This window comes from Nannospalax galili, unplaced genomic scaffold (assembly GCF_000622305.1).
Source record: "Nannospalax galili isolate Female #2095 unplaced genomic scaffold, S.galili_v1.0 scaffold146, whole genome shotgun sequence".
Taxonomy (NCBI): domain Eukaryota; kingdom Metazoa; phylum Chordata; class Mammalia; order Rodentia; family Spalacidae; genus Nannospalax; species Nannospalax galili.
Window position 1 is genome coordinate 5,610,486 of NW_008357929.1, and position 17,493 is coordinate 5,627,978.

Here is a 17,493-nt window from a genome sequence, read left to right on the forward strand (position 1 = left end):
CCTACTGCAGCCAGGACAAGGGTAAGGAAACAGTGAGGTAAAGGAAAAGAAATAACCTGAAGGAGAAGAATAGTAGGTAACAGACCTTATTTATCTTTTAATGATCTGAAATGTTCTAATTTCAACTAACCCTAAGTGCAGTAGTTGGCTAAGTAACTAAAAGAGCATGCAAAGGGGACCCTTGAGATGAGCCCCAAGGGAAAGCAGCCCCAAGGCAAGAAAAAGAGAAGCAGCTCTGCTACAAACCTTGCCGAAAGCTGAACCCCACTCAGTGTTGTCTCCCAGTATCCTTCTTCAAGAGCCAAGGGATTTGTGCTTCTCCCTGTCAGTGGGACTCAAATTTAGCGTACACCCAAACATTCTCAGGGGCTTGTTAAAACACAAACTTTCTGGGCTCCATTCCTAGTTTCTGATTCAGTAGGCCAAATTTGGGGCAGAAGATCTGGCTTTCTAACAAGTTCCCAGGTGATGGCTGCAGCAGTCCAGAGACTATTGAAAACTTCAGCTATATTTTAACCACCAAGAAAATATGAACTATTATATAGCCCCACATTAACCTGTGCAAAATAAACCACAACTACCCTGGTATTCATTTTCTTCATCTATCCCATAAGGTGCTTGAGCTAAGTAATCTCTAAAATCCAAAACCTAAATGGCTTTCTGTCCAACACTACAAGTAATAGTGATGTGGGTGAAGCATTTTACATCCATAGGACCCCTTACTGTATGGACAAGCTGTTTTCATGCACAACTTGTTAGTCATTACATCCTCCCTTTGGAAATAGCTATAAAACTTATGAGAACAAAGCTTTATTGAGCTAAGGAAATGAGTATAGGTGGCAAAATAGTAATTGTAACAATGTATTGTTGAATTTGTAGCGTTAAGAGATATATTATGCATAAAAATAAAATGGCAAAATAGGGAGTAAAGCTACATACAGGAGTAACCTTCTATATTATCAGAATTGAACTAATGCAAATCTAACACTGATTCTTACAAGTTAAGGTACAGATGATAAACCATAAAGCAATTGTTTAAAATATTTATTATTATTTTATTTTATATGTATGAGTGTGTTGCCTGTATGTATGTAAATGCATTCGAGTTGTACAATGTCTGTGGAGGTTAGACGACGGTGTTGGATTCCCCAGAATTGAAGTTCCTTTACAGATTGTGTTTAGCTACCTATGGGTTCTGGAAACTGAACCTGGGTCCTCTGCAAGAGCAGCCAGTGCTCTTAACCACTAAGCCATCTCTCCAGTCCCCAAAAGCAACCATTTAAAAAACTCAAAAAGTTAAAAAAATTAAATAAGTTAAATATTATATTATAGGCTAGCGATGTAGCTCAGTGGTAAAACATTTTTCTGGCCTACACAAGATCTTAGTTCAACCCCCAACACCACACAAAAATTATATTAGAAAATACTATAAAAAAAGCAGAAAGAAAATAAAGAAACAAAAAGTCATGAGACACTTAGAAAAATAGCCTATTTAAATAATAACATTAAGGGGTTGGAGAGATGGCTCAGCATGGTTAAGAGCACTGATTGCTCTTACAGAGAAACTGGGTTCAATTCCCAGCACCCACATGGCAGCTAACAACCATCTGTAACTCCAGTTCCAGGGGAATCCAATACCCTCTCCTGACCTCCACAGGCATTGCAAGATACAAGTGCATTTACACATACATAGGCAATGCTCTCATACACATAAAAATAATAAATAAAATATTTAAAATTAATAACATTAAATGTGAATGGATTAAACAACCCAATTAAAAGTTAGAGGTTGTCAGGTTGGATTTAAAAAATAGCATCCAAATAAATGTCACGTATAGGAGCCAAAGTTACAAATAATTTGAATGTGAAAGAATGGAAAAATAGATATCATGTAAAAGAGAAACATCATAAGATGAGAATCAGCTATAGGACAGATGTCAAAACACCCTTTAAAAATATATATTCAGGGCTGGAGAGATGGATCAGCCATTAAAAGTACTGACTGCTCTTGCAGAGGACCAGGGATTGATTCCTAGAACTCATATGGCAGTTAACAACCATCTGTAACTCCAGTTCTAGGAGATCTAATGCCCTCTTCTGACCTCCGCAGGCATTGCATGACACAGGTACACCTACCTATATGCAGGCATTACATTCATACACATAAAATAAAAATAATAAACAAAAAAATTTTTTTGTTTTTTTTTGAGGCAGGGTCTCCCTGTAGCCCCAGCTGTCCTGGAACTTACTATGTTGACCAGGCTGGCCTCGAACTCACAAAGATACCACGTCTTCCTCTTCATTTAACTGCAGAGCATTAGCTTGTGCCTAGTTTTTGTTTGTTTGTTTGGAAATCCCTATGTAGACCATCCCAGGCTGGCCTCAGGAACTCACAAAGATCCACCCGCCTCTTCCTCCCAAGTGCTGGGATTAAAGGGGTGCACTACCACACCCGGCCTAACAAAATATTTTAAAAAATATAGCTACTTAGTGAGAGACATCGAGGACATTTTCTAATAGTAACATGATAAATTCATCATTATACATCATTTCAACAAATAACATGAAAGCCTATCCTGACAGAAATAAAGGGAGAAACAATTTAGTGATAAGAGTAAAGACTCCATAACTCCACTTTCAGTAAAAGAAGGAACAACTAAACAGATCAGTGAGCATGGGGGAGCGCTTGAGAAACACTATAAACCAATTAGACTTAATGGCTCCAAGGGTAAATCACCACCAACAAGAAAACGTGTCATTCCCAAAGCACAAGAACATAGACTGCATGCTAGGCTATGAAATAATACTTAGTAAATTTAAAAGTACAGAAACGATACCAAGTATACTTTCTGCCCACAATGGAATGGACTTAGGAATCTAAAGAAAGAAAAAAGAAAACGAGGAAAACTCGCAAGTAAGCAGATTATAAGCAACATATTTCTAAATAATCAACATGTTCAAGAAAAAACTCAAAGGGAAAACTATATTTTGAGATGAGTTAAAATAGAAAAACAACTCCAGAAACATAGGCTGCACCTTGAGCAGTGTTCAGAGGGAAATTACCCACATAAAGAAAGAAGACAGACCTTCCACTTTAAGGCACAGAAAAAGAAAAGAAAAGCTCTCATGCTGTAAATGTGTCAATTCTCCACAAACTGATCTTTAGATTTCTTATATCCCAATCAAAACCTCATCAAGCATTTTTTTGGAATAAAAATTGTGAAATTGATATTAAAAGCCTGTGGAAATATAAATAACCTAGAGTAGTGACAATTTTAGAATCACAGGCAAAAACTCTTAACACAACAAACAATAACTATGAAAGTTGAAAATATGATAAACTGGTCCTCTTCAGAAATTAAAGCTAGGGCTGGGAGTGAGGCTCAGTGGTAGGGTACTTGCTTAAAAAAAAAAAAGTCAGGCCACATAAAGTCAGGCCACAGGCTGGGAAAAAAAACATGCAATACATGCATTCAAAAAATGATTTTCCTATAAAGAACATGTAGAAAACAAGAGCAAAAAGAATGCAATCCAATGAAATTGTGCAAAAAAGAGACAATTCATAAAGGCCTAATAACAACATAAAAAGACATCCAGCATCTCTGGCCTAGGGAACTACAGATTAAAATCACAAGGGAATCCCATCACAAATTCACAAGAATGACTAAATTTATGAAGACATTGAAAAAGGCTGGAAGGCTGCTGAGCACCTGACAGGTATCACACACTACTTCCTAGTGAGGATGGAAAATGCTTTAATTATTTTGGGAAAAAAAAAAAAAAAAACCTTGGCATTTCTTATAAGTATATACCTAGCTCTTCATCTAACAATTCCACTCTTTAGTATTTAAGCAAATTAAAGATATATTCACAAGAAGCTGGAGAGATGGCTCAGCAGCTAAGAGCACTGGTTGCTCTGGCAGAGGACCTGGATTTGGTACCCAACACCCATATGGCAGCTAACAACCACTTGGTTCCAGGAGATCCGATGCCCTCTTCTGGCCTTCACTAGCATTGCATGGCACAGGTGCACTTACACACAGGCAAAACATACACACAAGGTAAATCCAATTTTTTTTAAGATACATTCACAAAATGAAAAGAAAGATACCCATCAGCAAGGTATCACATCATGGTAGCACATGTCTGGAGTCCCAGCTACTAGGGAGACTAAGGATCAATTAGGTCCACAAGTTTTGAGTTCAAGATATCCTGGGTAACATAGTAAGACATATCAAAACCAAACCGGTACAATAAAACAACAAACTGAAAGAAAAATAGATGGAGTACATATGCAAAATGTGGCATACTCTTACAATGGAATGCTACTCACCAGTAAAAAAATTAACTAATGGTACATCCAAGAACACAGATGAATCTAAGTAGCACATCTCTGTGTCATGGGGTATTTGAAAAACAAGTTGTTTCTTTTGGTTGAAAACAAGATAATTTCCCATTTCCACATTAGAAAAAATACAGATGTCTGAAGTGATTGTGATACATCTTTTTTTTACTCATTGGAGAGAGGAAAGCACAGGAACTCTTTGGGCAGAGGGAATCTTAGGAATTGCGAGCTGTATTTCTGGTAGTGACTCTGAGCAGAAGGATCATTAGTGATGGTAACTTAATGCTTGCCCTGGGCTTAATTGTAAGTAGATACTAGCAAGAAGAGCAAGGACAGGGATCTATGCCAGACCTTGGAAGAGTTTCTAACTTATAAGAAATGAGCTGTCACACATGACTCCTGTAAAAGTTATCTGTATATTGGAGAAGGGTTAGAAATAAGCCAATAATATGACTTGGCATTTAATTTTCTTAAATGTACCCATTAAAAAGCCTTCATGGTTTATGGCTATTTAAAACAAGACTTAGTTTTCAGTATTGTATTCAAAGACAACCAGTGGAAAATGCATGGTGGTGATCCAAATCTCAGATTAAAACAAGTGTCAAGTTCCAGCCAGCCACTGACCACAGCATCAATGCCACCACTTAACAGGTGGTCCCCTAATTAAACTACAAAGTCACTAAATAGATATTTGTTTCCAAAAGTTGACTGTTTAGAAGAAATGCTAAGTGTGGAGAGTTAAGCATGCTGCTCTTTCACGTGTTTCTGTAAGAGAGGGGTTAAGAAGTGAAATTATTACAACTCTGAGTTTCAAAGATGCAACCCATTGCCCCGGAAGGTTCACACCCTTCTCATATCAGGAGCTTCTACTTCCATACTCCCTGCCATTTGCTGCTATCAGTTCCTTTTGTTAGCCTTATGGGTAAAATGCAGGTGCTAACCAGTAGTCCATCTTGTATCTCTTGAGGTTGGACATGTTTTATTTACAGCTGTTTGGGTCACCTGTTCCGTGAACTATCTGTTCTCTCTTTTAGCTCTGGTTTCCATGTGCTTGTATCTCCCTTTCTTCTTGATTCATTTCTGAATAAGAGTGAATATAACTTCCTTGTGATAAAAGCTGTTAATAGTTTTTCCTAGAGTGTCATTTATCTTTCAGTTTGTTAATGGACCTTTTTTTGACTCATAAGATAGTTTTAATTCCTGAGGTAGATTCATAAATGTATGAATCTAGTAAAGATCTTCCTGAGTCGGGTACATAGCTCAGCTAGCCTACCATATGAAAGGACCTTTGATCCCTAGTATTGAAGGAAAAAAAGATCTTCCTTCACAGGGCATAAACATTTTCTTCCATCTTTTCAATTACTCTTGACGATTTTTTTCCTTTGTTTTCAGGTTAAGACTTAATTCATTTAGAACTGATTTTTATAAATGATGTCAGGCAAGGAATTAATAAAAACATTTCCAAATGGTAAGTCTCAAGCCTGCCCATTAAATTGTCTTTTCCTCTAGTGACATCAATTGCCACTGTTACCATGCACTACATACATACAAGAGCCTATTTCTGACTGTACCATGTTCTAATGATATGTCTTCATATTAGCATTATATTGTTTAAATCCCACATTAAAAATCTATTTCGACATGGCAAAATCTTATTCCTGGAAACTTGCTTTTCTGAGGAACTGCAGCGTTGCAACTCTCCATCCAGAAAAATCTCCATTCCTTGTCTGTTACTTCCAAATCCGTTTTCTTTCCATAAAAAGTATTTCCTGCAACTCAAGGAAATCCCACTTATTTCTACTATTTATCTTTTTTGGGGGGAGGAGGGTTAAGACAGGGTCTCTCTGAAGCCCCCGCTGGCCTGGAACTTGCTATGTATACCAGGCTAGCTTCCATCTCACAGAGAATCGCCCGCTTCTGCTTCCTGAGTGCTCAGATTAAATGTATGCACCACCGTCCTTGGCTACTCTATTTATCTTTAAGTAAAGTCAATTTAAGTGGTTTCTGGATATCTAGAATTATCTTTATTTCACCAAGAGCAAGGTCAGTGAAGTCTACAACCTAAATACTCTGTCCTTCTCTTCTTTCCTAGAAGCCAATGGCTTAGTTCAAAGGTCCTCAACACTCCTAAAATAGCACAGTTGCTGAGAGGGGCCTTCACTCCTCCAACCCATCGTCCATGCTGCTGGCATGACTGTGTGTAAAACAAACTTTAAGATCAGTTCCTTATTTAAAACACTGCAGGCGATGCATTGCTGCAGGGTACAGCCCTCATCCTTTGTATGAGTCTAAGCACAATATTAAATATGTCCAACACTGCCAAGTACTATGTGAAATGCTTTACATGGATTACCAAATAAATAAATTTTGAAAGGTTGTAGGAAAGGATGGAAATTCCCTCTTTAAAAGAGAAGCAAGCTCAGGTTTAAAGAGGTTGAGTCCTTTGCCTAAATGAACAGAAAATTACTTCTGTCCACTTACATTGATATTTTAACAAACCACTGGACACATTACAAAAGGCACACCAGCCAGCTTCCTGTGCTGAAACTTACCCTCTACAGGTGCCCTCATAATCGGTTGTTCAAATTACTACTTGGTTTTTATTTTGTTTGCTTGCTTGCTTGTTTTGAGACAGGGTCTCACTATGCAGCCCTGGCTGGCCTGGAACTCACTATGTAGACCAGGCTGGCCTCAAACTCATAAAGCTCTACCTGCCTCTGCTTTCTGAATGCTGAGATTATAGGTGTACCCTACCATGCACAGCAGTTTTTTAAATTAACATATGTTAATTATACAAATTAAGGAATTTCATTATAACCCAGCCATTATCAGCTAATTTGATATTTTAAAGTTTGATTTAAAACAAAATAACTCAGAGAGGTTGAAAATAAAGATATGAGAAAAGACAACTTGTATATGTGCTACCAAAAAGTAAGGCAAATTTTAACATTAAAGTAAACAGAATTCAAAGCAAAACAGTACAAAACAAAGATAGTTGCTACTTTATTTTAAAAGATACAATCCACCAGTGTGGTGATTTGAATGAGAATGTACCCATAGGCTCCAAGTATTTAGACATTTTGTTCCCAGTTCTTGGCACTGTTGTGGGAGGTCTTAGAAGGTGTGGCCATACTGGAGGAAGTATGTCACTCAGGGTGGGCTTAAAGAGTTCTTAAGCCCTGCTGGATCTCCAGTTGCTCTCTGCCTCCTGTGCCTGCTTGGAGATGAGCCTCTGCTTTCTACTCCTACTCCAGCCACCTCTGCCACCATGCCTCCCCATCATGATGGACTCTTGCCCCTTTGGAACCATAGCTAAATAAACTCTTCCTTCTGTAAGTTGTGTTGGCCATGGTGTTTTATCATGGCAACAAAAAAGTGACTACTACAACCAGAGAGATATAATGGAGACAAATTTCTATAGGACTAACAAATATCTTTGAGTTAGACAACCCAAATCTATCAATCTGTAAACAACATACTGAAGGATTTTTAGCTTACACCCACTAGAAAATAATAGACCAAGTACACAAAAATAAAGACATGGATAATTTCAATAATGTAAGGAACAGCTCAGTTATAAAGATAAATGTAGGGAGTTGGAGTGGTGGCTCAATGGTTACATACACTAGCTGCTCTTCCAAAGGACCAAAGTTCAATTCCCAGCACCCAAGTCAGGCAGCTCACAACCACCTGTAATTCCAGCTCCAGGTGGATGCCCTCTTCTGGCCTCTGCAGGCAACTGCGCTTATGTGCACATACACAGAAACACACAGACAGACACACATACATATGAATAAAATGTTTTTTAAAGAGATGAATATAAAACTTTATAGTCAATAATAAGGGTATTAAAATGCTTTTCATGCATCTAACACATATATTTTCAATGGAGTGATACTGATCTAAGAAAATGTGAAACTTAGTTCTTAGGCAAACAAAAAATAATAATCTTAGATATTACAATAGTTGGTGCCCTGTTCCCACACCCAAAATTCAACTAAATAGAAAACCTTAATGCTTAGCATTTAATTTCTCTCTACAAAGACTATATTAATTTAAGTGCATTTAATTAGAGTTAATCCTTAGTATTTCTTTTGTTTTATAGGAAGAAATTAAACTTAATTAAAGCTAATTAGATTTTAATTGATTTTAGTTAATTTAATTAGATTTTTTTTTCTTTCCAGTGGGTAATAATGGAAAAAATTAAAGTACCAATCTAAAGCACTCACAAAAATTGAGTCACATAGGGGGAAAAAGAAAAAGGCTCTTGCATTTTTAAAATTAAGTTTGGGGGCTGGAGAGATGGCTCAGCAGTTAAGAACACTGGTGCTCTTGCAGAGGACCTTGGTTTAGTTCCCAGCACCCACATGGCAGCTAAAAACCATCCGTCACTCCAGTTCCAGGGAATCCAACACCTTCCTCTGCCCTCCTTGGGTAAAACAGCATGGGTGTCCCTAGCATACATGCAGGCAAGACACTCACACAAAAAAATAAATTTCAAAGAATTCTAATGACTTGTTTTTTACCTCACATTTTATTTTATTTACCTATTTATTTTTAGACAAAGTCTCTGTTAGCCCCAGCTGGCCTGTAATTCACTATATAGATCAGGCTGGCTTCAATTTCACAGAGATCCACCTGCCTCTGCCTCCCAAGGGCTGAGATTAAAGGCATGTGCCACCATGTTGTGCTCCTCACACTTTATTATATCAGTAAAGACCAACTCACAGAAGGTGAAGTTTTCTGAAATTCTCTTGACCTTTCTTTCAAGACTCTAGCTCCAGTCATTCACCTGTGTTCTCTCCAGAAAAAAAGATAAGAGGAAACGAATAGGTAACTCAAGTGGTCTACCCTCTTTTTACGGGTCTTTTTGCAAGTCCCCTTTCCCCCAGCAACTTCTGCTTGTGCCCTGCCACCCAAAGCTTGTACCTTGTCAACCTGGTTACTCAGTGTATAGAGGGGTCTGCAACAAAATTCAGTTAGGCAGATTGCCGCTTGTCCTAGGCTGCTTTCTAACGCAGTGCTGAAACACTGACCAAAAGCAACTTGAGAAGGAAAAGGTTTATCCCATCTCACACTTTCAAATGACAATCTATTTTTGAGGGGAGTAAAGGCAGGAATTTATGACAGGAACCTGGAGGCAGGAGCTAAAGCGGAGTCATGGAGGTACGCTTCTTACTGGCTTGCTTTCGCTGGCTTCCTCAGTTACTCTCCTTATACAGCCCAGGCCCACCTGCCCAGGGTTGGTAGTGCCCACCTTGAGTTGGATCTTCCTGCATCAATTACCAGTTAAGAAAATGCCTCACAGACATGGCCACAGACCAATCCTTTGGAGGAAATTCCTCAACTGAGGTTCCTTCTTTCCAGGTATCTGTAGCTTGTGTTAAGTTGACAAAAACTAACCTACACCTTGCCGAACAAAACCATAGTTCTGAGGATGCAAATCACTTGTCAGTAATCAAGGAGCAAAAAGCATACTAGGAAAAATAGACCTATTTAACATATCAATAAAAATGCTAAACCTAGCAAAAGTATCTAAGACCCTTAAGGGGAAAACTAAAAAAGTGACTAGAAGAAAAACTTAAAGACTTGGAATAAACAGAAAAATATGTCATATTTGAGCAATGAGTGATTCACTACTATAACAATAATGACATTAAGGAAATCTTAGTGTTTGTAGACTTTGCACACATGCATGCACTTATGTCCTGTGTGTGATTGGTTTCTGAATTCCATACTTTTCCCCATATTTCTGTGCCAATACCACATAGGCTTTGAAGTCTAGTAGGACTGGTTTTTCTCATGCTTCACCTATTTCAAAATAATCTTGACAACTTTTTTAGTCTATATATATGAGTTTTAGAATCAGTTTTTCAGATTAAGTAGAAAATCATCTTGGGATTTTGATTTGGATTAAGTTAATTTGGTAGATTAATCAGGTAAGAATGGTTGAAAATATAAAATAACGAATGTATGACCCTGAGTCCTTGTGTTTGGAAAATCCTTCTTTTTTAAATGTTTTATTTATTGTTATTATTTTTATTTTATCTGTATGAGTGTATTACCTGCATGTATGTGAGCACACCTGTGTGTGCAATGCTGCGGAGGTCAGAAGAGGGCTTCAGATTACCCTGGAACTGGAGTTAAGGATGGTTCATAGCCACCATGTGGGTGCTGGGAGTTGAACCTGGGTCCTCTGCAAAAGCAGTCAGTGCTCTTAACCACTGAGCCATCTCTCCAGCCCCGGAAAATCCTTCTTTTATAATACACACAAAAGACCAAAAACATAAAGGAAATCTTTTAATAACTGCCTAAACGTTTAGGTTTTCCAAAAGGTGTAAATTACAGAAGTTGGAGATGCATCGGCAGAGTTCAAATCATTATTACACCATGAGGAATCTTTCCAAACTTGCAAAAAGTAAGTTATTACAATCACAAGCACATAGACTCCTTCACAGAAATTTTACAGGAACAGTTACATAACCCAGATGGAGCAGATGAATGAGACTACCTAGGGAAGCAGGACTGACCATAGATTAGGAGTCAGTGATGCTGAGAAAATGAGCCCACAGGACGTATGAGATTTTTCCCTATTGTTGTCTATGTACTAACATGAGGAATGATCCGAGAGTAGAAAAGATCAAGAGTAGAAAAAGTAAGTTGGTCAATATATAAACTATGATATTACTTAAAATATATTTTTCAATTTTTATTTATTTTTATTTTATGTATATGAGTGTTTTAACCTGCATGCATGTAAGCACAGATTATGGTGAAAATCATCTTGGGATTTTGATTTGGGCTGTTGTTAGCTGCCATGTGGGCACTGGGAACTGAACCTGGGTCTTTTGCAAGAGTATCCAGTGCTTTTAACCACTGAGCCCTCTCTCGAAAAAAATATTTTTAACACCTATGATATATATTTCCTGTGGGAACATTTTCTTAAACCAGTTTTACTAATCTATATTTTCCCAGAAAATAGAGATGAAAATGTACCAAAAAGGTCTGGGATATTACAAACCAAACTAGTACTGGTGAGTACCTCTTGAGAGAAGGGAGTTACTGAAGGAGAATTCTAGCCTAAACTATAAGGCATTATTTTTCATGTCATTAAAATAGAATTGCATATACTTACCCAAACTCAAAGAGCTGCAGTCATTCTGCATCCCATCCCCTGTGCTGATCAGATGAATATATATGCATGCCTTAAAATGCACAAAAAAAGAAGTGAACAGGAGGCTGGAGAGATGGCTCCATGGTTAAGAACAAATACTGTATTTGCAGAGAACCCGAGTGCAGTTCCTAGCACCCACATCAGGTGGTTCACAACAACCTGTAACTCCAGCTCCAGGGGATCCAGCTCTATCTCTGGCCTCTGTGTGCACTACACTCACGTGCACATGTATACACACACACACACACACACACACACACACACACATGCACGCTTAATTTAAAACAATGAAAGTATTTTTAAAGAAGTGAATTATATTGTAATGTTTAAAAGATCTTTAAAACACTTATAATTCTCACCTAAAAAGGGTAGACTACATGTCAATTATATCTCAATATACCTGGCTTTAAAAGGAAATATTTTACTTTGAAAAGAACAGACATGAGGCTGGAGAGATGGCTTAGCTTTTAAGAGCACTGACTGCTCTTACAGAGGACTCGGGTTAGGTCCCCAGCACCCACATGGCAGCTTAAAACCATCTGTAACTCCAGTTCCCGCAGAATCTGACACCCTCTTCTGACTTCAGTGGGCACTGCACTACATGGGTACACTTATATATGTGCAGGCAATACACTCATATATATATATATATATATACATATATGTAATAAAAATAATAAATAAAATATTAAAAAAAGATTTCCAAATATCTTTCATTTTAAGAGATTAATAATTTGAAGGTTAAAAAATAAAAGTGGGAATTACATTAATGGTATGAAGATTAGCTACATTAATGTTAAAACAGATTGTAAGACATGTCTATATTGTATGATTGCACTGCATCCCCATATCTTATCTCTGCAGACTGAAGTCTAGGTGCTTTTTCTCTTTTTTACCTATGTTTCTCACAGCAACGAAAACCCTGACTTCTCGAATAACTTTTTGAGTGCTGGCTCTGAGGGAACTGGTCCAGTGGTGGAGACTCAGCATAGACACTCTTCTTGATTTGGTTCTGCTGCCCAAGCCAGACACCAAGGATGAGCCCTGGCGACAGCTCAAGGGAATGCAGTGTGGGGTTCTTGGGGGAACAAATAAGGAAAAGTGTCCTGCTGAACATCTGATCATTTGGCTGCACAGGCACGCATGACAGAGTTTGCCAAATTGAATATAGCTCCTAACAAGTGACTTCTGTGAAGTCCCACCAGGCACGGTCAAAGAGTCCCTTTCCAGCACACTAGAAAGCATTCTCAAAGTGCAGATTGGTCTCTGTCAAATTATTTATAGGAGATTGGTTCACATACTCAAAATGATAGGAATACTTCTAATTATATCCGAACATGCCAAATGTCACCATAAAATATGCTGAGGGTTCATGTTGCCAAATGTCTTGTCCTAACAAAGAGGAGGTAGCTGCATCGTCAGCACATTAGATCCTATATAAGCAGGAACTGCCCCTCATGCCTTATCTTCACCCAGAGCCCAGAGGTAAGTGACAGGAACCTTGGGACCCTAAGGACCCCAAGGACCCCCAGGAGAGCAGACAGAGTGGACTCTGTAGCCATCTCTGAGCGTGAACTCATGCCACTGAAGTTTGAGTTCTGTTTCCACAGAGCCATGTTTTAGAGCAGGGGAAATTTTAAGTCTGGGATTACATGGCAGGAATTGTTGAGCATCACTAACCGGAAACTTCTTGTTTTACAGCGTGGGACAGTTCCGATCCTGCTTTTTCTTCCAGAACCTCAGAGGTAAGACATGGCTTTCCTCGTTTATTGGTGTCAGGGGATTTAGTCTAAGGAAGCTGTAACAGCTCTTAATTATATGCTATTTCCATGCTTTCAGAGCAGAATATGTTTTTGAATGACTTGCTCATAAATGCTGAAAAATAATTTTTCTAGAATGTCATATTCTCAAAGACTACATACCCTCACTGAGGCTCAGGATTAAAGGACAATTTGGAACAGTATAAATTTTGACAGTGAGGGCTCAGCTGTAACTGTCCAATGGCATTAAGCAATTGTGTGCCAAACTCTCTCTAATGCAAAGCACTGAACACTCACACATTTTACAGATAGCTTTTGAACACTCTACAGAAAGTCTTATTTAAAAATGTAAACACAGGCATCTTGTTAAAACCATATTTGAGCTATTTTAATGATTCACTTAATTTTTGTCAGAAAGATTTATTATTTTTCTTTGTGAAAGCTACAAGTATTACACCCACAGAATGCTAAATACCATGCATAATTTAAGGGCAATTGTGCTGTTCCCCAAGGAAGATACTACCTGAAAGTGAAGGGAAAAGTTGACCAATTTAACATGTCCCATGGCAGAGGTTCATTTATCCGTTGTAAGACAATAACTTACAGCAAGCGCCTACTGTTTTTCTTTTCTTTTTTTCTAAGTGGAAAGAAAAGCACCCCATGTAATTTACATAAGAAGAAGGGCCTCCATAATGTAGCTGGCATTTCTCTGTGGTTAGATCTGTTAAAGTGATCGCTGAAATTCCTCATGTCAGAGTGTTAAAAGACGTTTGGGAAACAAGGCAGTGCTAAGTCTCCTGGTAAAACCAAATAATGAAAACGCAGAACAAGAATTTATCAGGAGATTCTTCTAACAGCCCACAGAGAGATATAACTCCAAATGTCAACAAAGTGAAAATAGTTAATTGGTTTATGAGGGGGAAATGGCCATCTAAAAGGTAAAAGTATTTCTGATAGCTTTGAAAATATCAATCTTCATTTGCACAAAGCAAAATTTCCTTCCTAACTAAGCGGCTGTCCTAGCAGGTGGCAGGTGCAGACATTCTGCAGGAGACAAGGGGATTAATAATGACAGTTGCTGTAAAACAATCCATCAACAGTTTGAACTACAGCCATCATAATAGGTTATAGACGGGGAAGGTTTTCATTCCAACTTAAGATGTAGGTGCCTGCCCTGATAACTGGAATATGTCACCTCGAAAGGAAACTCGTAAAGTCCTAAAAAGGAGGCCTCAGATCACATTCTCAATCCAAACCAGTGCTTCACATGATGTTGGAGGACTGGTTGTCAGAGGAGAGAGGGTCTCAGAACAGGCTAAGCTGAACGCGGCATTCCAGATCCTCACTCACCAGTCTGATGCTGTTTCTCCCTCTCTCATCTTCCCCAAAGCAGAAAACCTTGGCTGAATAAATTGCAGCCATGAGTTCAGGTTCAGACGCCGAAATGGCTATTTTTGGCGAAGCGGCTCCTTACCTTCGAAAATCGGAGAAGGAACGGATTGAGGCCCAAAACAAGCCTTTTGATGCCAAAACATCAGTCTTCGTGGCTGAGCCCAAGGAGTCCTACGTGAAAAGCGTCATACAAAGCAAGGATGGAGGAAAAGTAACCGTGAAGACCGAAAGTGGAGCAGTAAGTGAATTAGTTTCTGTGTGTCCTGAGTTGGGGGCCTGGCCACAGTGAGCATCCTCCCAAACTGTAATTCCCAGATTTGGGAGCTAAAGGAATTTAGACCCCTTACCGGCTTTCCCAGCTTCCCACAGGTCTTCAGCCCATTAGTTCCGGCTTTCACCATTTCAGTTCTCTACTTCCTGGTCTAAATCTCCAAACTTGGAAAAAAATTAAACCTGTCCCCCTTCCTGTCACAAGAATTCTTGAGTCACTTAGTTACATAAGATATTAATATTTTTAAAGAAGTTTCTCATAATGAGGGGAAAGGAAAAATAAAAAATATTTCATCCAGCAAAATAAGAATAAAAGGATATAGAGGGATACAGTGAAAGAAAACATTGGGGGGGGGGTGACGACCAGGACGACACAGTTGCTGCAGTAAACAGGGCATGTGGGTATCTCTTTGGTATGCTGACTTTATTTCCTTGGGCTGTATATCCAGGAATATGCTTAGCTGGGTCACAAAGGGGGGTGGATTCTATTAATCCATACCGTATGCATGTATGAAAAAAAATCATGCTGAGCCCCATTAACATGTGCAATTAAAATGTGTTAAAAACTAGTAACCAACCATATCACAGGAAACAGATTTTCTAGCCTAACATGCAAAAAATAAATGGATAAATAAATAAATATGCTCTATGCCTTTAAAAGACATTGAATACTATAATGAAAAGTATATTCAATTATAGCTTTATAATCAAAATAAGCTAGCAAACATAAACCTTACCTCAAGCTGGTCTGCTTCCTTGCCAGACTCTGACGGTCAAGGAAGACCAAGTGTTCCCAATGAACCCTCCCAAATATGACAAGATCGAGGACATGGCCATGATGACCCACCTGCACGAGCCAGGAGTGCTGTACAACCTCAAAGAGCGCTATGCGGCCTGGATGATCTATGTGAGTGACCTACAACAGTTCTGTTTAGGTCATTTGTTTCTCTGGAAAAATAGTAATAATAAGCAAAAGGCATTTGGTTGAATTTTCTGATGTTTTTCACCCCAGACCTACTCGGGCCTCTTCTGTGTCACCGTCAACCCCTACAAGTGGCTGCCGGTGTACAACCCCGAGGTGGTGGCGGCCTATCGAGGCAAAAAGCGCCAGGAGGCCCCGCCCCACATCTTCTCCATCTCTGACAACGCCTATCAGTTCATGCTGACTGGTGAGTGAGCAAGGTGTCTATTTACAGAAATGGGCAGATACAGTTGGGATGAGCAAGCAGACCTCATCCCAGCTTTACTAAAGACATCCCAGCCTCACGGGGCCTCACCGTTTCCAAAGAACTTTCACGGCAGTTATACTTGCTCTTCCCAGCAGTCAGTCGTCTCTCCTTTACAGCTGTGTACAGTGAAGCACACAGAATTCACTCTCATACCCCAGCTAACAATGCTAGTAAAGTGTAGACAGATGAGCATTGGATCTCTGTAAGCAGATTCATTGCTTCCCATGTTTGTTATTTTTCTGATTTGAATACAAAAAGTTCACATAGATTTCTTTTTTTAAAAAAGTTGCCTCCTCAGTAGTCAAGCGGGAAAGCCCAGAGCCACTTCTGCAACACTGTGAATTCTTACCTTTTTTTTTCAAATGTTACCGCTGACACAAACAGCCCTGGGGATAGAACTTGAGCAAAGACCTGTGAAATTTCTCCCAAAGACTTTAAAAACATTCAATCAGAACAAGAAGAGAAAATCCATCTTCTTTAAGAGAATCAAGAAAAATTTATTTTTTTGAAAAAAAAAAAGTTGAAATTGTATCAAAGCCTGCTAGTCCTGCCTCAGCAAGGACAAACAAGCGACTCTGACACCATGATAGGCTCCAAGGCAGGTTTCAAACCTTTTATCTTCACATACCAAACATGCCCCCTCTGGGTGGTCTAAATTCCCTACTTTCCTGTTCTTCCACAGAATTTTGGGAGCTATTTTTCTTTCCTATTCATTTTTCTGCACTAGTTTTTACATTGTCCTTAAAGGGGGGCGGGGGGGAGAAAGTGACAAAACAGGGACCTCCCATCACAAATTCTCAACTTCCACAAGGATCCTGTGCTATAAGCAGCTCTCCCATCATCCACAGAAGCTAGCCACCTTCTGAAATTTACCCAAACTGCTCCCTCCTGCTAAAGGGACATGCAACAGCTGCAGTGTTGACCCCCACCCCCAAATGATTCCTCAGGCTCTGGGGCTGCTCCAAATTCATATAAAATCATGCATAACTGTGACACTGGACCTGATTGGACCTGGATTACACTATTTTGGCATTGCCTGGAAGACCAGAACATTGTTTTCTTACGTGCTCTTTCATTAGATACAATGACTTTACTTATACTAGAAAACCAATTGATCTGAATAAGATCCAAATTCCATATCCATTTCCTTGAATAGAACTTTACAGTTCTCTAAAGTCTAGGTCTATATATACCTCTAGATAACAGCCAGAACTGTGTCTATTTTCTCTGGAAATATTTTTAGATTTTAGGATTCTCTAAAATCTATAGCCTATCAATATAGAAGAGATTTAACAAATTAGCAAGTTGATATAAATACAACTC

The 17,493-nt window shown here is 38.8% G+C and overlaps 1 protein-coding gene across 7 annotated transcripts in view; it reads left to right on the top strand.

Annotated features, from left to right (window-relative positions):
- The first annotated feature begins 14,699 nt into the window (after window positions 1-14,699).
- Myh8 (myosin heavy chain 8) overlaps window positions 14,700-17,493 on the top strand; it is a 33,336-nt gene continuing 30,542 nt past the window's right edge. For all 7 annotated transcript variants that reach the window (XM_008855715.3, XM_008855716.3, XM_008855717.3 and 4 more), the window contains exons 1-3: window positions 14,700-14,909; window positions 15,705-15,848; window positions 15,954-16,110. In XM_008855715.3, the coding sequence (XP_008853937.1) occupies window positions 14,700-14,909; window positions 15,705-15,848; window positions 15,954-16,110 (511 nt within the window). The remainder of the gene's footprint in view (window positions 14,910-15,704; window positions 15,849-15,953; window positions 16,111-17,493) is intronic.